The sequence below is a fragment of the Dermacentor albipictus genome, chromosome 9 (assembly GCF_038994185.2).
Source record: "Dermacentor albipictus isolate Rhodes 1998 colony chromosome 9, USDA_Dalb.pri_finalv2, whole genome shotgun sequence".
In the NCBI taxonomy this organism is placed as follows: domain Eukaryota; kingdom Metazoa; phylum Arthropoda; class Arachnida; order Ixodida; family Ixodidae; genus Dermacentor; species Dermacentor albipictus.
In genome coordinates, this window is record NC_091829.1 from 39,331,999 (window position 1) to 39,354,174 (window position 22,176).

General features: G+C 49.1%; 2 protein-coding genes across 4 annotated transcripts in view; one reads left to right on the top strand and one right to left on the bottom strand.

Moving 5' to 3' along the window:
- LOC135916505 (ATP-binding cassette sub-family G member 8) overlaps window positions 1-22,176 on the bottom strand; it is a 337,391-nt gene that overhangs the window by 278,946 nt on the left and 36,269 nt on the right. For both annotated transcript variants that reach the window (XM_065449893.1, XM_065449892.2), the window contains exons 2-3: window positions 20,115-21,129; window positions 17,932-18,061 (exon numbers count right to left, since the gene is read on the bottom strand). In XM_065449893.1, the coding sequence (XP_065305965.1) occupies window positions 17,932-18,061; window positions 20,115-20,215 (231 nt within the window). In that variant the 5' untranslated portion in view covers window positions 20,216-21,129. The remainder of the gene's footprint in view (window positions 1-17,931; window positions 18,062-20,114; window positions 21,130-22,176) is intronic.
- LOC135916508 (ATP-binding cassette sub-family G member 5) overlaps window positions 11,595-22,176 on the top strand; it is a 77,674-nt gene continuing 67,092 nt past the window's right edge. Inside the window, exon 1 of one of the 2 annotated variants that reach the window (XM_065449897.2) lies at window positions 11,595-11,965. The gene's annotated coding sequence lies outside the window, so the exon portion shown is untranslated. Of the gene's footprint in view, window positions 11,966-15,816; window positions 15,896-22,176 lie in introns of those variants that run through there. The other variant, XM_065449899.2, reaches the window with a different exon arrangement.

A 22,176-nucleotide genomic window follows, 5' to 3' on the forward strand; every position in this document is an offset into this window, starting at 1 on the left:
ACGGTTCGTGCCCCTTCTTTACCTCCAATTTTATACCCTGACTGCAGGCTTCCTTGGCACCCCGGAGGAAACAGCTCCGAGTGTAGGTGCTTTAAATCCACGTTCAGCGTCAAGTCAGGGTGAGAGGCCATCGTAAACCCGTTTCTAGGCGTTTATTCATTATCCTACCCGTGACCAGTAATAATAATTAGTTGCCCCTTGGAGCCGCAGTACGTGCTGTAGGCACACTGCAATAATTCTACAAACGCTTTTCGAGAAAGCCTCCGCGTAAGCCTGCCCTGCTGGTCGTGAAGGCGTACACCTTTCCTCACCGACGGTGAAAGAAGTGGCCCTGGGTCGGCGACCTCGACCCGTCGAGGTGATTCACTCCGCCAGCGCAGAAAACTATACAGCACCACCTTCTTAGCGATGGCCACCCTTCTCCCAGAGGTCGCTGCACCGCGTACGATCTCCCGCAGTTTTCGCAGCGCCGGGCAAATTAATCAGCAGGTATTGCGCGCGCGCGAACTCGTGGACGCGAGACCGAGAGCGCCGCGCGTGTATCGGGTGTCGGCAGGTTCTCTTGAATGGGTGCTCGGCGAGCCAGCTGCGCCGCCGTCCACTCCGTCCTCGCGATTTGCGATCCGGTACGTGGGAAAAACGACCGCGCACGGCAAAAGGGCACAAACCTGCACCGCGATGAGCGGCTAAACCTTGCACGAGGAAAAAAGCGGTGCGTGCATTTCGGATCACGTCTTCGAGCACTTGCAGTATACGTTCGTTCAGGCTATATAGCATTTCAGCGTGCGATGTACTTCCCGCACGACCTTCATGCGTAAGTGTACATACGAATGCCGTCGGTGTCGGTGCATGATTGACTGCTAAACTGTTGGCGAACGTCAGTGGCGGCTGTTCCTTACACACGAAGCGCTTTAGAGAATGTGTAGAAGGTCCGCACATGCTTTTTTACCGAAAGTATTTGCAATGCCAACGGACAACCCGTGGACACTGTCCGCCTCGCATGGATACCAGGTCACGCTGGGGTCGCTGGCTATCGAATGGCAGACTGTCTGGCAAGGGAGCTTTCCTGCCCCTAGGAGACTCGGCCACAAGCGCCTGACGACTCACACCCCATGGACACGGACACAGACCTGGCGGAGGCGAAAGCGGCTCGAATGGCCGCGCTCCGGAACATCCTCCCGGAAAATCCTACGCTTCTGCCAGCGAAGTTTACCCGTGTTCAAGACACACGCCTGCGACGCATCGTCACGGAGACAGCAGTACGTGACACCAGCGCGCCGCGCCAGGATGCGCCTCCAGACCTGGCAATCAGACACTTGCCGTTATTGTCCAGCGAACTGGACAATAACGGCAAGTGTCAATCGGCAAGCAGCCCCAGAGTGGCAAGCAATACTCTGGGGCTGCTCTGGAGCACCGCAGAAGAGCGATAGCCATCCTCCCGCCTACTAAGCTAGGTGCAGCCTGTCTGCAGTCGCGTACTCAAATCTGTTGCCTTCAGGTAGTGAAGAAGCGCTCGAACTGCTTTCTGGGATAATGAACTGTGAGGCCAAGCTCCCAAGATCTTTGCTTCTGTAAATGGCCTGTCATGCAGCCTATTCAAGGCACACTGGAGAGTCTGACGTTGGTTGTCAAAGAGAGAACAGTGGCACAGAAGATGACTGATGCTCTCTTCATACTTGCACTTAGCGCACACGTGCAAGCGCGCTATAGACGCATGTTTTCTCTCTATCTCTCTTTCACTCCCCATTCCCCTCCCCACGTGTAGAGTAGCAAACTGGACTCAGTCTGGTCAACCTCCTTGCCTTTCCGTCTTCCCTTCTCCCCCCCTCTCTCTCTCGCCTACTCTGATGCGTCAGTATTTGGACGCCTGGCGCTTTCCCACTGCTCCCCCCCCCCCCCCCCCACCCCGAGGGCCGTCGCCTGATATTCCAGTCATTACTCCGATTTCTACAAGACTCAAGAGTGGTCAATGATAGCTGAACTGACCTTCCCCTTCCTCCCTCCTCGCCGCCCTGATGGATCCACTTCCTGGGGGCGGAAGCTTTTCATGGTTATTTAAAAAAGGTTTTAACAACAACAACGATCAGAAATTGCGTGGTCTTAAACATTTGCCGCAGGAGTCTGTATTGGGCGAAGTTTGACACACCCGGTCCACAAATTTCGTCGGCTTCAGTGTTTTTCTGATTAAGTGATTGGCTGTTCGACTGAAATATATAATCATGCTCAAAAGGTTACCTGAACAGTGAGGGATGTCGTTGCGGAGAGTTCTTGGCTAATTTTGACTACCACGGTGATTTTGCAATCTGCATGCAAATTTCGGCACACAAAGACTTTCGCATTCCGGAGGTTCAATGAGGATGTCGTCGCAGTAGTTTGGAATCGATCTTAATGAAGTCGCGCGAAGGTGAGACGCGGTTGCCGCTGCAGCCCTCTCAATCAATGCCGAGGCTCTTCAAGCGTTCATTAAATTCGGTTGCTTATAACGGCGTCAACGTTTCAATATGTGATCAATATCAGAGTGAGCACGCGCGCACACACACACACACACACACACACACACACACACACACACACGCACACACACACACACACACACACACACACACACTTTATAGTATATATCGACGTTCGTGCTACGTGCGTATCTTGTAACATGTTTTCGGCCAAACTCGGTCGATGAGCTGACGTTGACGTCAGCGTCGCGGTGCCTTGGCATGCCCGGGGTCGTGTTCGTGCGTGAGTGTGCATGAGCCGTTTCATTTATAACTGAGTCATTCGGGAATTTTATGTATCGATCACTTCTTACTTGATTGATGCCGTTTAGAACGTTAAAACAACACCAGGGCGGCGGATAAATCTTGCCATCTCAGTTTCGTTTAACACGTACGAACCCCAACAACACGCCCTCCAGTGAACGCGACCGCCGAGGCAGAGAATCGTAACCGCGAGCTCGGGCTCAGTGGCAGAAAAATATCGTTCACCCCAGGTGCTGCTTTGCCAAAATCCATGCCGTCGTGTGAAGCTATAGTCCACGAACTTCGCCTCAGCATCGCCCTTTGGCTCTCGCTGGCACGCAAAGCTCCCGCTCTATAGGTGAAGTCTAATCTATGAGTCCATAGACTAACACGACGCTTTCCTTAGCGTTCTTTCAAAAGCCGACTCGCGTCGCGCGACCCGAACGAAGAAAACTGGTGCCGTACACGAGAATGCGAGCAGGCTTCGGCGAAGGTCAGGAAGCATCCCGCTGACCGCACGCCAATAACGCGCCATGTGGCCGCTAGGGAGCGCGGGCGGCGCGATTAAATGCGCGGCACTCTCTCCTATCGGGTATGCCTGCGCGTGACACGGAGTGGATTCCAAGATTGCGGAGCCAGCAGTTATCCCCCCCCCCTCTCCTTATGTTTTTTACTAACCAGAAAGAGAGGGAGAGAGAGAAAAAGACGAAACTAAGGCCGAAGCGCGCGCGTGCGTTTGACCCCGGAGTCGAGGATAGCGTGGTTCTGTTGCGGTTTGTTTACGTATTCTCTTACTTCCCTCTTTTTTTTTCCATCTTGGAAGCATATGCACATACGCAATCGCACGTGTGTGGCCTTGATTTATCGAGCTGCAGCCACTGACCGCTGCTTGCGGATTGCGGAATAGCGTCTTAAGCGTTATTTATGGCGTAAAAAAGAAAAAAAAAGAAAAAGAGGCAGATGTAAAAAAGAAAAAAAACTCGAAGATAAGCCACATTTAGGGTAAAGCGGCCCTCTGCAATGGCTGTATGCACAACACTGCGGCGTCCTTCAAAACCCCTGTGCCGTTTGAACACGTTGAAAGCCATCAAGCAGTGCAAGCACCGTGTGCGCCAGTAAGAATGGGCTGTTTACCTTTGTGCCCCTAAAGACCGGCAGCGATTAATAACTTTAACCTGATTAGCGCATATCAATTTATCGCTTAATTACTTAACTACAAAATTTCTGGATTAATCAAGTAAAACGATATAGCTGAAGAACTAGAATCTGGCATTGTTGTGTGTAAACTTGGAAACAAAAAAAAATTAAATCTGCAATTTAAATCGACGTGAGCCCTAGCTCACTATCGCGTGAGTGACACCTTCTATAAGTGGACACACACGAAGTACATTTAACTCCCTCAAACGGATAAGTCCAGCTTCAATGAATGTATTGGCGGCTTATCCAGTTGCCAGGCTGGCTTCGAGGTGCGATGTGCAGTACCGAGTTACAACTACTTCGTCGAAGTGGCATTAAAAGCGCACTACCGTTTGTACGATGACACAGTGAGTGAGTGACGAAACTTTGTTGTGAACGCCTGCAGAACGGTTAGCCTTCCCCTGTTAGGGAGGCGTTACCGTGACGCGGCCATGACGTCTTCGCGGCGTGTGGCGCCTCTACTTCGGCCGCGGCCACACTATTCCCTTTGGTCGACCGCGCCTGCCCCTCTTTTGGGGTGGCAGCCTCCCTGCGGTTTCGCTCGGTCGTTGCCTTTCGAGGGCCGCCGAGATCTGCTGGACGGCCTGGATGACACAGTCGCACATTTTTACTGTTACATAGATATATATAGTTCCTTTCCTTCTACACTGCCCTCTCTCCTATGCCCTGCCCCTGTGTACAATCGGCATATAATCCTCACTGCTCGACCAGGCTGGCGATAAAAGTGCAGTCACGCACGAATTTCGTCCCGCGAAACTTTCCGCCAAGATTGATCAGCAAGCACGAATATACGCCATACACCCTGCATGCCCCACACTGCCGCGGAACGGCGATCGCAATGCCTCCCGATGTTTCCACAGGCTCAGCTGCGGCTTTACCGGTTTCGACCAAAAAGTGGAACGCGGACAAAAAGTGTCTACTTCGGTTCGTACATACAAAGAAGTAAAAAAAAAGAAAAAAGAAAAGCTAGATATAAAGTGGCTCAATCAATCACCTACGGTCCGGAGTTTGGCTCGTGTCGACGCAGAAAGGGCCCATCTCTATATATGGAGAAAAGAGAGAACAACCGCGGATAGGCGCCGAAGTGTCTGTTGGAAACGGTCTCGCCCGAGCTCGGAATTCTAAGCACGTTTACCGCTAGGCATTCAATCCCTTTCTTTCCCTCTATGACATCTCTTTTTTTGTTTATGCTGTATCACTTTACAAAAAAACGTGAACTGAGAGTTTGAGAAGCAGGCAAAGAACACTCCCCCCCACCACAATCCTGCGTGGTCGCGGTGGGTACTGCGCTCGCGGGACAGGTGATGGCGCTGCGTGCCAAGACGGTGACGGAGGAAAGGCGCAGAAACCGGCTGGCATCCAACTCGCGAGCTGCGCTCCGATTTCTGTTATTCGTTTAAATGGAAGCCGCACATTGTGTTATCGTCTTTTTTTGCGCCCTTTGAATTTGCTCCGCCCGTATACCAGAAAGGTGACGGACGCATTTCGATATAGCAGGACCGCTTCAAAGGAGCACGGACGGGAAAATTTTGATTGAACGTAATGGTTCGGCAGTGTATAGTAGAACTGAAACGGCACAAACTCCAAACACCTCGTTCACTAAACAACTGAAGCCCTCCTACGGTAAACGTGCTTTGTTCTGGTCAAAAATGTAGTAGATTCAAGCTTTCTTTCTTTTTTTTTTCGCTCTCCTTTTCCTTTTTTTTTTCTTTTTGATAGCGAGAGCAGTAAAAGGTTCGAAGCTGGGTATGCTGTGTCCGTCTATTCCGTTACGCCTGGAACGACGGCAGTGATGGTCATCTTCGACGTAAGTCCACCTAATCGTCTGCAACTTTACCTTCGCAACCAAGCGAAGGAAAACGAAACTTTACGCTTGGGATTCGAACTCAAGTCCTAACGGGAATTTGCAGTTGGAGGCTGGCAGCGCAAACCACACTGCACTACCGGCAGCTTTTCCGTTTGGTCATTAGTTGCGTTTTTTTTTACGCACCACGGTAGACTCTTGAGAATGGCGACACATGCAGAGTCGGCTGCAAAAACACCAAGGGATCTCGGAAAAATGTTGAATTTCCGAGCAGGCTGTAGCAGTGACGAGTAAAACCACGCGTCATGGCTTGTTCGCGTATACACTGATAGAGATTGGCGTTGCAAGTATATCAAGCTTCGTTGCGAGGCTGCGTAGATATTCAACTTTTTCCACAGATCCCGTGGTGCGTAAAATTTTCGCGATCGACTGCGTACGTACATTCTAGAGGAGCCCTACAGGTAATACTGTGAATGGACGAAGGCGGCGTTGTTGCGTGTGTACGTCGCACAGAAACCTCCATCCCTGCTCTCCGCTCGAAGATGCATATATATGTTTGCCGTCGCGTTTCTTGCAATAGGTGGACAAGGTTCTTTTCGGGCGTGCTGAGCTGTTCGCGCAGACGACGCACTCAAGGAAGGCCAGAGAGTTGCGAGGCTTCCCAGATGACGTCACAATAAGCGCGAGTCGTCTAGTATTCCGGAGGATCCGAGTAACTTCGCGTTACCAAGTTGAGATGCGGACCGCGTTCTAACCTTAGACACCGCACGTAAGACGAAGCCGCGAAAGCCTACTCCCGCTGCAACTTGATACCTCTTGCTTTTCGAGCTTTATAGCTCCGGAATCTTCAGATAACGAGGAGCGATTTTCGCGACGTTTCTTTTTTTTTTCTTGCACGGTTTCCTTCGCGCGTCTGCGCGGCGCAGCTCAGTGCTCTAGGATGCGCTATTGCGCAATTCGCTCAACGTGTTTCTTTTTTACGATCTAAGCAGGCAGGAGGCGAGATTTTTATGGCTTTGAAGCCGCCTCGAACGAGGGTGATTCTCGTAGACCCGCTGGCGACGTCAGCCTTGTAACGCGAGACGCTGCGGCGATGCGCGTCCCGCTCCATCGGCGTTCCTAAATACGCGTTGTGCCCCTTCCGGTGGCAGTTGCCAGCCTGCTCCTCGCTTTCCCTTTCCTGTTACCTGTGTATATGTGTCTATGTGTTCAAAACAAATAATAATAATAATTCCTAAATACGTAGCGCGGGGGGTTCAGGGTGAAACGGTCCCGGGGGTAGCGAGGCCGTTGTAGTGCTGCGCTCGACAGGAGAGACATGTAACCGGCTAGTGAGACAGCTCTATTAAGCTGTTTTACCGGAAAGCATCTCGCTGCAGATAAATACAGCGATCGATGGTCTGATGCAATTCCCAACTAGCTAAAAGCTTCGCTTCTGAAGAAAAGGATAGGCTCTGGAGCTTGCCGACCCACCCATTACCGTTTACCTAATCGACCCACATCTCAGATCCAGAGTCCTGTCCAGCATTCCTAGCCATCTGGAAGCTCTATATCATCGCCTTCGTTCGAACACCGCCTATGGAGAAAGCTTGCGGTATCGCTTCGGTCAAGTGAGAAGTTCCCACTGCAACAACTGTGGATCAATCGAAACTGTGGAGTGTACGTGTCGAGCGTATGTCGACGAGCGTGCGTTCTATAAACATTGCATGCATCCGCTTACACAGAGACCTTTACCTTTCTTTTTGACTGTGTCTTCGGCCCTTTAGCCTGCCTCGGGCAACAGAGGCGTACGATGGACTTTTTATTCACATACTTAGAAAACATTGGTCAACTCGACAAGCTTTGGTTTTGCTCTGTCACCCTCATGCACCTTTCACGCGGCGAGTTCTGTGACCTCACTGTAGGACGACGCATACAGAAGGACTCTATCATTGCATGCCATTGCTCATGAGGCAGAAAACTTAGTGCGCAATTTTTTTAACTTCTTCCTTTTTTTTCTTGCACCTCTCTCCTTCTGTCTTTCTCTCCCCGATTCTTCTCCCGACGCAGAGTAGCATGTCAACGATATCTATACGCCGGCTAAAAATCTCTGCCTTTCATTAAATGGTTCTCTCTCTCTCTCTCTCTCAGCGATGAGAATGTAACCAGCCTAATTTGGAGTTTTATACCACTCACTGTCCGCAGAATCGACAACCGCGGACATTTATGGAAATCATAAGCTTGTTAGTTTCCTAAACCGTTCATATACGGTGGATGCGGTCGCTCAAAGCATAGAGAACAAGTATCAGCGATGTACTTGCATGTAAGGGTAATATTAACTGGTACAATTACTTACTATTTCAAACAACTTGAAGAAAATTTAAACTGAAAGGAACACGCCCGCCATCATCAGGAACAACAACAACAACAACAACAACAACAAGAAAAAAGGCGGTCTTCGTAGCCGTTGAACCGAGCTCTATATATACTGCATCCGACAGCTTCCCTGGCATGCTGCGGGGAAACTGCAGACGAGACGACCGCAAATAGCAGTGGGGTTAGAGCCCTAACAGTGAAAAACTTTCCTCGAGGTGTAGCTTAATGAAGACACGACAGAGAAGTGTGAAAACTGTGCTTCGAGTGAGACCGCACGCAGAATCATTTAATTAGACGCAGGTGGTTGCACTCGCAGTGCATACAATCCCACGCGGGCATTGAACGAAGTGTGAGACGTCACGCCAGCGTGATGCACACGAGAGTGTTGCAGAACGTGCCGTCGCAGGAGGTTCTCTTCTACCGTTGAGAATAGTAGTGCAAGCGAGCGATCCAAGCGCATCAATTTCTTGCTAGATCGAGGCTGTCACGTGCACGAAATGCATGCAGGCGAGAAGCTGTGCACACGTGATCACAACACGAACGCACAGGGTGCATGAACATGCAACGTCCGGGTTGTATATTCGCGTATGTATCTATAGCCACCAGAACAGGTTGCCGACCGTCTCTCGAAGTAACGACCACGCCCACCGAGAGATGCGGAGCATCATGCTCTTAAGAAAGACAAGAGTGGTCTGGTGCCTCCCGGTATTTTCCACCGTGCATGCCAGCATCGTTTGGTGCTGCCTATAGAGGGCCCATCAGCGTGATCTGGTGGAGTCTGGTATATGCACTCCCGCGTTTCTGGTGCGCATGCCAGTGTGACGTGTCGGAAAGAAGCTTCTTCCCACCAAAGGGGTGCCATGCTTTCCTAATTGCTTCTCTGATTCGGTGGAGCTTGGAATACTGAGATAACGACAGTTTGTGGTTTGTTGAGTACGTACGAAGGGAGCAGCTGGAGGCACAGTACCCACGGACCTGGTACACATAACAGTAACACAATGCCGAATAATGCACGATCGCACAAAAGGACGCCGTGCAACGAGACAGAAATGTGAAACTTGCGAATTCAAGTATGTATCCTGTACACACATATGTGCGTTAACGCAGATAAAAAAGAGGTAAATATTGACAAAGGTATGCGCAACATCTGCATGCATAGCGGTTGGCTATGCAAACGACTGAAGTGCTCTTAAGTGCGGAGCCAGAACTACTTTTCCTGCGACTGATTATGGGCGATTTGTCACGCTAGATATAATAATAATATTTGGGGTTTTACGTGCCAAAACCACTTTCTGATTATGAGGCACGCCGTAGTGGAGGACTCCGGAAATTTTGACCACCTGGGGTTCTTTAACGTGCACCTAAATCTAAGCACACGGGTGTTTTCGCATTTCGCCCCCATCGAAATGCGGCCACTGTGGCCGGGATTCGATCCCGCGACCTCGTGCTCAGCAGCCCAACACCATAGCCACTGAGCAACCACGGCCGGGTGTGACGCTAGATAGTGGTAACTGCTTCTGGACTACCAGGTGCACGAGCTGAAAATTCTATTCAACTGTCAATAAAGACTAAATAACTAAGATGCTGTGTAAACCTTCGGTGAACGACTAGCGAGTGATCTGAAGGACAGCGCTGGTCATTCGAAATAGGCAACTGCTGCAAACTGGACAGACTGTTGTGAAGGACTGCGGCTTTCACAGCAGGACTCCACTTAGGATCTCACTTACTTTTTTTTTGTATGACGAGAAGCGTCACCAGTAACCCTCACCACGATACACACCGACAGAAACTGTTATATCTTCAGCTAAATAAAGAAACGATTATACGGGATAAGAGAAAGCACGCGATACTGCTAAGATCCGATGACGTGTTCCGCTCACGCACGGCAAATTTGTCTCGCGATAAGGAAGAGCTTCAGTTCGCCCTCAAGACCCGCTGCCTCTACCACCTACCGCAGAAGCCGGAGCCTCGCGTGCGGCCTTGATTTATTGCAGTGAGCACCGCAAATCGCTGGCCGGCCACTGCGATTTTTCTTCATTTAATAAAACGTTCACGCTAACCGAATTGTCATTCCAGTTCCGTCTCCGATGGCCGAGCGCGCACTATTGCGCTTGCATTGAAATCGCTGGCGAAGCCGTGGAATGTTATAGAAACGAGGAAAACACGCGCGGAGCGGGCAAACGCTGACGCCCTATACGTTAAACGTGCTGAATGCCTCGAAACCTGTTACGAGATCCGCACAGTAAAAACTGCTGGTAAGTGATCTTGCGTTAGGTATTATGTCGCATATCGTTATATTAAGGTGGTCGTATGAGAAACCTTCTTCTCTAACGGACTGTTGAGAGAGGGACAACAACTCTTTTTAAAAAACAAGCGTAATACAGAGAGTGCGATTCCACACCGGTTTCGGAGATAACGATTCATTCGTGCGAGTTGTTTAATGTAACATGAGGCACACGCGTCCAAATGTATAACATCTTTCAATGCGAAAGTTTCTCTTTGATGACAGCTAAAACCTGTAGACAGAGAAAAACGAATTAATCAGAATATGGCATTGTCAACATTGATTGTTAAGCTGCATTATTAGAAAACGCCGGAAAGTTGCGGACCACGTACGTGTAATCAAAGCCAGCCGAGCAGTTTCCCGTATGACCGCGACCCACTCCACTGTCACCCATATTTCTCGCAGCAAGCTAACCGCGACTGCCGTCAGAAGGAACCGCATAAGACATGCTAGCTAAATCAAAGGTCACGAATGTCGCACGGGAGTCGAAAGCACGCAGCGCGGTGACACGATGCGCAGAAGAATCGAAAGAGGGAGAGAGAAGTGAAACAAGAATTCTCGGACTCGAGAGTTCAAGAAACCTCACCGGAAGGAAGGCGGCAGCTCTGTCGTGACCGGCTGAGGAGGGGGCTCCTTCAGAAGCCGGGCTTTACGATGCAGACGTAAGATCCACCAAGTTATCACGGCTTGCGACGGGTATTCGTCACCACTCCGAGGTCACTCACTGATCACACGCTTTCCAAATCACCACCGGTGAAAAACAGACCGGGAACACCACGGAACGAACAAAAACCACGCCTTCAGAAGAAAATGTTGGCGAGGCAGAACACTTCTGCCCGCTGAGAAACGTTAGAGCACTTCTGCTACAACGGTGTTGGCAGGTTGCAGCAGACGACGCCGACCGCAACGGCTGGTAGCTGTAGACGACGAGGCATGTTCCACGCTCCACGGACGCAGACGACAACGACGCCCGCTCGGTTCGCAGGCGACGCACGCTTTGAAAACACGCACGCAGCAGACGACGGGCTCGGTAAAGCCAGGCAGCCGCCCCTTTGGCCCTCCCTCTCAAGATGGCGGAGGGCGTAGTAGAAAGCCCTCCCGTTGCGTTGCGTTGCCTGCCGAGCAAGCACCCCCTCGAACGAACGCAGTGCGGCGGCGCAACCGAAACCGGAAAGCTCTCAAACCGGTTCCGAAGCTGCCTTCATCGTCTGCTGCTGCTGCAAGGTCTACGTACGAGGCGCAGGGTGAGAGTGGTGAACGCCGAGCCGCTGCTCGCGCGTGGAGCCTCGCGAAATGCACTCACTCGCACCTGTGCGGGCGAGCGGTCGTGAGCAGCGGACGATCGTCGCCGCTCACTTTTTTTCGCTCGGCCGTCGACGGTCAGCAGAAGACGAAACCTCGCTCTCTGGGAGTCGTCTGCTGCCTTAAGTGGCAGGTAGCCATGTTGAGGAGGACCACCTCGTGACATCTCGTGAAACGTGAACGCCGGTAGGAGGCATCGCCAGCGAGCTTCCAGAAGTCACCGCCGAGACGCGACTGTACAGGTGTCCCGAACAGAACATTGCGGCGTCGCTTCCACGCAACGTCAATGTGAGTGTTACGGCGCTGCAGCCGGCTAGTGTTTACAACGAAGGCGTGGTCGGAAAGCGCTTTTGCGCCTGTCTGAGGAATTGCGTAGCACATGAGAGTGGTGCCCTTGACAGTGCATCGCCCACGGTAACGTGCATCTTGTATGCTACTCTTCTGCTATGTAAATGATGTGCCGAACCACGTGAAAGTCGACAGCGTTGCGAGAACTCCCGAATACACTTCTGCGTGTCACTTCCAGTGGATGTGTAGTTTAGCTGTGGTTTTTCTGCGAACTTCGCTTCGAAATTGTAGACGAAGTGTGAACGCAGCCCGCAAGCAGAAGCTTCATATGAGGATTTCAATCGGTGTCTATGAACAGCACAGTGACTTTTGCTTCATTCCAACTGCGTTTATGAAACGAGGTGCTTTTCACTTTTAATCAGACAAGCTAGTTGTGTTTAAGGTCGTTTTCGTGGGAAGGTTTCGGGCAATCAGCACGCCATCACCTTGTAGCAGTGATCGCTTGAAGGAACGATGCCACATGAATGTAAACAACGTCATAAACAACGATAGGATTCCATGCCTTCCGCAACGCCCTCATGTTACGAACTGTTGTAAAAAGACCGCAGTTTCACCTGAGCACTCTAGCGTTTGATGCGTCGTGAGCCAAATTGAGACCGCTATGTTTCAAGGAAGTGGATGATAGATCTGGACCCATCGCCATCGCCCCGAATAGCATCTCGGGAGGGGTCTGGCGACGCAATCTCATGTTGATAAAAGCGTTGCACCACTTAGATTATAATGCATGGCACCAACGTGACCATACACATTTCCCGTATCTTCGATCGAGTACTTCCACAACTGAATCTCGGTTCTTTATTAGGCACAGGCGCACTTTGCATGATCGTTTTCACAGCAAGCGGCGTTCCTAGATTGTCACGGACACTTTCCCGCTTAAAGCCACAAGTGAGATTAGGGAAGAAATAGGATTAACGACGGATGAAACATTAGGCAAAGAGTGACCCAGGATTATGCACAATTTTCAGTGCATTCGAGCAGCCGGTTATAACGTGTGAAGTGCGCAGAAGCAGTTCCATCTAGCGACTTCGTAGTCAACTTGGGGGATTCTGTGTTCAGCTTAATGTTTACAATACGTTTTGTACTACAGCTTTAAAAAACATTTCAAAGGAGTTATTACTGGCCCATATGAGGAACAATTAAGTCTTCCCCAGCTACATAGGCGTTCATCCAGTAAACTGTAATGTCCCTAAAAAAATTAAATTATGGGGTTTTACGTGCCAAAGCCACAATCTGGTTATGCGGCACGCCGTAGTGGGGGACTCTGGAAATTTGTACCACCTGGGGTTCTTCAACATGCAGCTAAATCTAAGTACGTGGGTGTTTTCGCATTTCGCCGCCATTGATATGCGGCCGCCGAGGCAGGGATTCGATCCCGCGACCTCGTGCTTAGCAGCCCAACACCATAGCTACTAAGCAACCACGCCGGGTCGTACGTGATGTGACTAATTAATGACAATTGAAGTGATAGTTGACAGTCCCAGGGTCTATACAAGAGGAATACCTATTTGGCTTTTTAAATACCAGACGCTGATCGTGGCTCTAATCGCACTCCTATTGTTTTACAGCAGAACTACTCCATGTAGTTGAAATAACACTAATTTCGATTAAGTCTATTATTTTTCTTCAATTGTTGGGCGGAGTAAAAACGGGCAATCATGACTTCGATTCTAGAAAATGCTAAGTGCGCTGCTGAAATTCTGGAAGAAAACTAGAACATACGATGTATTCTTGCACTAAATTTGACCCGCTAATTAAGTTCCCTGAATTAAGCTTTTTGTCTCATGGAATGTAGTTGTCCCATGGAATGTCCATGGAATGTCCATGCAATGAAAGCGCCAACAAACTGAATTCATGGCAAGGTTTAGATTGAAGATCACTCCCGTATGTATGTTTCGTGGCGTAGGTAAGGTGATTACAAACGTAAGAAAGGTGCAATACAATAGTTTTTTTTCAGATCTCTACTTCCATTCGCGCAATTTTATGATTCGTATAACTCGACTATACATAAAGAATACGAGCTTAAAATGCGAGTTTACGAGTTTACACACAAGACAAGAACCTCACTGCAAAAAGAAAAAAAAAATTCATGAACTGTATACTCGCCATAATCGCAGACACGTAGATGGCTTCCGGCTCGTCGCAGCTTGCTTCCGGAAAGAAGCCGGCAGAGGCATCTTCAGGAAAGTCACGCATTTTTTCACGCTATTTCTTGCAACTCAGCGTCGACATATGCAACCGAGGAAGCGGATCAACAACACCCTGTCGTGAGCACACACTGCACTTGTGTTTGGCTAAGTGTCTTCAGAGTTGTCAGTAGCTGTGGACCAACAAGAGCCGCTTTTAACACCAGATGCGCAAAGCCGGGACAGAACAAACTCACAGGACGTTACCACTCCTGTTAAATTTCACTGTGAACCAAGCAACGTTCTCATCCAAAGAATGCAGCAATTAATTCCTTCCAGTCGGCGTCATTCTCCAAACGTTCACCGCATTTGCAACGAAGCACTCGTCCCCACAAACGACGTCATCAACACGTCACTCACAACCACAACGTCCTATTGGCTAGCTCGGCGCGACAGACGACGAGTAGCTTCATAACTGATGCTATAGCAAGAAGCCGCGAAGCAGCATCTTCACGGACGAAATAGCCGTCAGCTCCACTAAAGGGGTCGCGGGTAGGACATCTCCGATTCTAATCGTGACGTCACGCGAAAGACTGCTAAACATTGGACGGTTTATAGGTATCGGGAGAGGACGGCGGCGCCCGAGGTCGGAAGCCGGAACGGCGCTTTTCCTCGGAACATCTCTTTCACCTTTGCCACACCGGTACACCCACAAGGAAAGGTATACACACCGCCAACGCCGGGTATCAGCTTCGCGAATGTGCACTTTCCTTTGCTCCAGAAACAGGAGAAAGAGCAGCTGTTGATCCATTTATAGCTGTAAACTCAAATACCACAGCACACTCGGAATCGCTGCGAAGACACCTCGTAGCTCCTTTGCCATTTCCTCGTATTTATTGTGCCTTTTTTTAACCCGCGAGCGAGCTGAACTAAGCGTCGCTATACAGATGAGGAACCATGCGAACTTCGGCCTGCGACACGGGCGCGTTATAACCGTTTATTAATTCACTTCACGCGGCCGGCTTCTCCAGTTTTGAATTCATACATGCACGACCTTGCAGGAGTCTCTTTACGCACGCTTGTCTCTGGCTTCGCTAGATAATCCGCCACATCCGACCAAGTGCGAACCAAAGTTCACCCCCTACAATTTTACGAGAACGAGCAAAAATGGATAAAAAGCAAGAAACAAACAAGAAAAACTTTTCCTGCTTCCTCGCGCACGCAGCAGGCTTCGCCAAAACCGGCATCGTCGACATGCCGGGAATTCGACTGCTCGCGTCGCCCCCCTACGGTCTCCAAGTGGTGTCGTCCAACGCGGAATAGTATGCAAATAGAAATTCATATTCATCGCGTGCGCGGAATTTCAAGTATACGTATACGTTCGGGCATCGCCAACACCTCGTGATACGTGAGCTAGGTTCAGACAAAGGCTGATCGCAAAGCGATGAGCAGCCGGAGAGGAATACGCGTTTATGAGCAAGCGCCTCCTAGAGCAAGCACTCGCATGTCGGCGACCGATAGGAATGCGGTATACTGCGAACAACGGCCTAAATACTACTGGTCTATAGTGCGCGTGTGTAGAATACGACGTTCTTGTCAGGCGTTCAAGTGCCACAGCGTGCAGCACTATGAATAATGTCTACAGGTGTTTTGCATACGCGCTTCTTTCAGCGCCATAGACCCCTGTATCGGTCGCCAGAGAGGTTCCGCAGCATGTGAAATCACAAACGACTGCAGCGCCAACCAGGTGCGCGCGCTTTTCTTACGCATTTCTGGTGCGTTGTGTCCACGACAAAGTTACAAAGGAAGCGCGTAGAGAGAGAGAGAGAGAGAGAGAGAGAGAGAGAGAGAGAGAAGAATACAAGGAAGGCAGGGATGCTAACCAGTCAAGAGTTTGGGTGGCTACCCTACGTTGGGGGAAGGGAGAAGGGGAAGAGAGAGAGTGCGGAGGAAGTACACGAAACTATGGGGAAAACACAGTGCTGTGGCCGCAAGGTCATGGCCAGAACGTGTACCGCGAGACAACCTTCTGTACCGAACGTTTGCCGCGAGTCTCGTGCTAACATTAATGCTAGGAGTAAATAGGAGTCTTTCAGAAATCGCAGGAATGAAGCGGGTCTAATGGATTTGTCTACGACATGGCACAAATCCGCTGAGAAGCCAGCGCGCACATTTCTTGGTTGGTTATTTTCTTTTTGCGTTTCCTCAGGTCATGTGTTTAGAATTTCTGTATCTTTAGTTACGTGATTTCCAGCGCACAAAGAAATTATGATAGCTTCGACGATGTGCGCCAGTAGACGCGCACGAAGTCCAGTGTGCACTCACCAACTGTGCATATATTCTTTGGCGTTCTAAAGTTCAAAACGATTGGTCACGCTTCAATACCCCGAACACCATCTAACCGGAGAAATTAGAGGCTAAACAATAAATATTGATGTACAAGAATTTTGCGATGATATCTGAAAGTCAGGAGGCTTGGTGCAAGAATCCGCGCGTTAGTCCTGAGCCTGAACGACGAAACTTCAGGCAAATCGGCGTTCTTCCTACGCTTCCAACAGCGGATGAAACGTCGCTGAATATTATGGCAAAGACGCTGGAGCCGTATTACTGTCTAGGACACTTATGTGGAAATTTTACATACAGTATCTCCGTGGTGCAGACGTGGTGCAGTATCTCCGTGGTGCAGACACACAGCAATAAGCGCGTATATACGAGCCTTCTTGGCTTTATAAGGAACAGCTAGCACTATAGAGAGAGAAACGAAAAGGGAAAGGTAGGGGGCTTAACCAAGAACGTGCCCGGTTGATTACCCTACACTTGGGAAGCGAGAAAAGGGGAAGAATAAATAAGAAGGAAAAAATGAAAGCGTTGTAAATACATTTGATGTCTAGGCTCTGAGGCCATGTACACGTTTTCTTCTCGTTAAAATTAATTTTCATAACGGCGGTCGGGCTGGAAATAAAGCGCGTTCATTGCACATCTGAAATGATGGCGCCCATGCCTAGCGACACGACAACCGAAGAGGTGACCGAAAGCTTTACGCATTACTCTGAGAAAACCACATGAGGCCAAATCCGACTCGGCTGACGTCGAGTAATTATTTCGCTAGGAATAAGCGTGGTGTTGCGTAGAGCAGTTATGGGAGTAACCGTCTTGTAACGAGGAGACCAGGATACCGAGTTCACAACTTCTCCGCGCGGTTAATAGATCCTATGCTCAACAGATGAACACCCATTGTGCTCAACAGGTTCGATGACCGCCTTCGGTCGGACGAGATAATCAACACACATGTGACTCGATATCCCGTGAGAAGACCGTGAATGCGTTAGTGTGCTTTTTTTTTGTAATCCACCGGACTGTGTTAACGCCTATAGCAGTTACTATATTTTTCATTTACTGTCTTCTCCAGCTTTCTTTCTAGCAGCGTTATCTCTCCAACCTCCACGCAGTGTCACAAACCGGCGACTTGCGCCTGGTTAACCTCTCTGCACTTCTTTTCTGTTTCTTTAGAACATCCTATTGTCCAATGCATTGACATACGTGAAGCTCATCGACAGCTAATAGAATGTGTAGAAACGCTCGGAAAACTCACGGTGGCCCCTCCTGGTGCAGAATGTCAGGATTCCATATAATAGGCTACAAGGTGCGAACCAACGGCACTGGCCTGCAATGGGGCTGTGTAATCCCGTTGGAACCAATGAATTCGGTTTCCCCGTCCGGAAACACCTTACGAGTGGTTTTCGCTCGAGATGAAACAACAAGACACGGCGGCAAGCAGCTCACCACGTAGTCCGGGTCCACGTAGTCCCGCGGCGCCGACCGGACGGAGCGGTGACCCAGCGACGAGATGGTGGCGTAGTGGTTCATCGGTGATGGGCCGAGGTTTTCGTCGTCGACCGTACTCACACTCATCCTGCCGTCGGGACAAGGAAAAGAAAAATGGTGACACGAGGTGATTCCGGAAGCGTCTACCAAAAAACTACTTTTTCGAATTGCAAAACGTTTAAAGAAGAGAGCGGCATAGCGCACAGACAAAGCAAAGGCGAAGAACCAGCGCAGCTCTATTAAAATCGGCGGTATTTTATTTTTATTTATTTATTTCAATACCATAAGGGTTCAGAGGGCATTACATAGGCGGAGGATTTTTATACAATCATAAGGTACAACAAGGTTACAGACACCAAGGAAAATAATAATTATATTAAGTACAGTGGAAATGGGGCATTTACAAACCAAAGCAGAAGAGCACTACAGATGCCGTCTCACAGTCAAGAGGTATACCATATAAAATATCGATTTCATGCATATTGACGGGACCATGGTTACTGAATGTCGACTCGGTCCAGACAGGTCAGCAGTTCTGTCTTAAAGGATGACACATCAGTAAGAGTAACTATTTGTTCCGGCAGATCGTTCCACTCTTTTACCAACAACACAAATGGCGAGTTCTGATATTGCAATGTTCTTGGGAAAGCTGGTTGTACTTTCAGACGATGATCTCTGCGTGAAGAGGTATTATGCGCTGGGAGAATATTCTTAGTTGCAAAATCTGCATCACTGTAGTGCATCGAGTGAAAAATATGCGAGGCATGAAGGGAGGCCGCGAGTAACTGTTTTCGGACGATTTCCTTTTTTTTTTCCCACGAAATTTGAGCAATAAAGCAGAACTCAACTAACACTCTAGTTTGGCAAACTGATGCCAGTGCGATCATTATAGTGCAACACTCCTATATAATATAGTCATCAACTAAGTTATGTCGACTTCAGGATTAAAGTCCCCCCCCCCCCCTTCCCTGTATTTTCCGCTTACCCCTGTTAGCGCTAGCTGACACATTCTTCTGTCGGAAAATTTCTTAATTTCGCCGCCTAGTTCTACGTCGAGCACGACGACTGCCTTCCCCCTCTTTTGGCTCCCACATTCTGTAACTCTTAATTGCACATCGGTTACCGGCCCTACGCATTCCATGGCCAGATCAGCTTCATTTTTTTATGCGAAGCATATTACGAGAGCTCAACCCAGCTCCTCAGGCGCGGCGGTGTCGCCTTGAAACCACGTGACACCGTGACGTCACGACAGAGGAGAAGTGGCTTTGACTCAACTCTTGCAAGACGGGCTGGGTGGGAATCGAACCAGGGTCTCCGGAGTGTAGGACGGAGACGCTACCACTGAGCCACGAGTACGATACTTCAAAGCGGTACAAAAGCGCCTCTAGTGAATGCGGTGTTGCCTTAGAAACGAGCTCTTTCTAAGGCGTGCGTCTCTTGCTCAGGCGCACATTTCGTTGCCGCGCCGAACGCTGCTTTGCTCGACGCTCACCGCGTCCAATGCGGGGCGCGTAGTCGCTGCCCTGTAGCCCATTGTCTTACACCCCTTGGCGGGTCGACGGGAACGCTGTCGCGTTCCACTCTTGAAGGCGAAGCAGTAATGCATGAGTTGTTTCTTCGTCTAGCTGAACCAAATATAGCCAAGCAACAGCAGTTCACCAGGCTAAACAGTGGTTCAACAACTAAAATAAAGGCTAGTATGCTTCGCATCCTGGGCTTAACCTTACCTAAGCCACAGCCATTTTTTTTTCTCTTAATGTCAACTGTAATATCGGCTACTCTCGTTCGCGCCTATCGTACGGTAATTGTGCTCAAATTAGTATATGTCCATGTACAATTCGTAAAGTGCGAAGTGGTCGAAGAACGCTTGCCTCACGCATAAAATTATAACATACAGAGCATCAATTACCATTTAATGAGTCAATTAAATTAACATATGACCTTTATTACCGTCAGCCCCAGAGTACTAGGCGAAGGTGGCATTCGGAGCTGCTTCTGAATTTACAGCCAGGCTTAACACGCCTTCACTCGACGAGCCATTATGACCATATTCAAAACGCGACCGAAGCTCGGTTAACAGTGCCCATAAGATATTCTTGTCAAAAAAAAAAAACAAGGAAAAGAAAAAAGATCTGTCTCACCAGTCTTGGAGCCAGGTGAGGACTCTGTTGTGGCCGTACTCCAGATTCGGACCCGGCGGCGTGTGAACAGACATGGTGGTTTTTGAATTTGCTCCTGGCATGAAAGGTCGTCCGTTTTTGGAAACTCCGCTGTCGTCTGCTCACCGTCTTCTCTCAATTTCTTATCACGCGCACAATGAATTCTCTCTTCAGCCGCCTTAAACACCACCCTGAGTAGTAGAAAGAGGATATCCGTTCCCAAAAGGACCCTCGTTAAAACGCTAAAAGCGCCTCGTTATTTTCGAACGACGTTAATTTGACTACACAAAGTTCGTGCTTTATCGAGACAAACCAGACCTTCTGTCTGCAGTTTGCTTTTCCTCCTTCGTACCTGTTAAAACACCAGCTTAACGCAGCAGTAATTGTCGTCCTAGAGGCCTTCAAGTTGCCTGGATGTTGAAGCAGCAGTCACGTTTTATAATCTGACATTTCTTTCCAGACAACCAGTTTTCGTCTCGAATGTTAGCAAGGCGTTCCTAGCTGTCTTCTACTGCTTCCGTCGCCGTCGTCTCTTAGTTAAGACTTCTGGAAAATTCTCCTGCAGACGACTCTTTATCGTCTATCGAGAGTACACAGGGGATTAAAGCTCTCAAAGCGCACGCTTGACTTGCTTCACGCATCTGCTTTTGTTTTCCGGTCGTCTGCTCGTTCGTTTTCACCTTCGCCACTATTTTCGTCTGCTCGTGTCTTCGCCGTCTGCTAAAGGCAAAGCAGGTAATTAGAAGCCCCGGCTTAGAGGGCCCGCCTTCCTTTAGTCCTTTCTTAGTGGCTTAGTGCATCGGCGGGAGAGCTCTTTGTCGCGTGCTCGAGCCTTCTTCCGTTGACGTTCCAGTTGCTCGGCGATGATGGCTCACAGGCCTTCCATAATCCGTCGCACGCCTGCGAGCGTTGATTGCCAAGAGACTGCGAGCGAGGACGCGGAAGACGGCCTTTCGGAACAAGGGGGATTATCGTAGACGGGCCTGGATAGAAGTGCCTGTAGGGAAGAGAGAAAGAAAGCAAACAAATAAAGCAACACAATTTTCTCGTCAGTGAAGGGGGCACACGATGAAAGCACCGCGTTTGTCTAAGAGAAGGGCCAAAGTAACCATTGTAGGACGACGCAAAGGGGCGAGCTAAAGTTGGCGACAAATTGCTTCCGTGCACTCGGGTCTTCGTTAGGAGTTCGGGCCGCAGTCGATATAGGATTAGCGTCGGTAATGCCAATAACACGGGATTATCTTGCGCTCGTGCGTTTGGCGCGTGGCCTCGTAAGTGCACCGGGCCTTTGTATCGATTAAGGCGTTTCTATGCGATAACGTTATGCTGTTTGGGGAATGCACTGGCGAGAAGCGTAATAACATTGTCGATGATTAAATTTATTATCATCAAAAAAGGCGAGCTGGATCGAATAATGTTTGATCAAGCAAAACACAGTTTGATTAGAGCTCATCGCAGTCGTCTGAAACAACAAAAATATATGCAGATGCTATGTGCTCATGGAATCGATATTATATTAGACCCATTGCCACAGAACGAAAGGATTTCTGCTATTTTTTGTGAACTTAAGAAACATACTGACCTAGACAAACAGCGTTATTACGGAACATCACTGCCCAACTTTATTTCGGCGTCACGAGAGAAACCTTGGAGGTCGCGTCCACTAAGTCTAAAGATTCTAAAGTTTTTCATATAGATGGCGCACTAGGAGATGACGAAAATAAGATTCCTAATGCATTGAATGATCATTTTTAACTCGGCATTTAAGCACGACAATAGTGTTATTCCTATAGTTTTTTGTCTCTCTGTGCCACCTGTATAAGGCGTAGTCATTAATGGATAGATCATTTTCAATATGCTTCTGAATGTTGATGTTAACAAACTATGTGGACCAGACAATATTCCAAATTAGTTCGTGAAAAGGTACGCCGAATGGGGCGCTAAGTACCTGTATGTTTTATTTTTGAACTCGTTGGTAGAAAGCCAAGTACCAAGTTACTGGGGAATTGTCAGGGTAAAATTACTTCATAGAAGTGAAAATAAG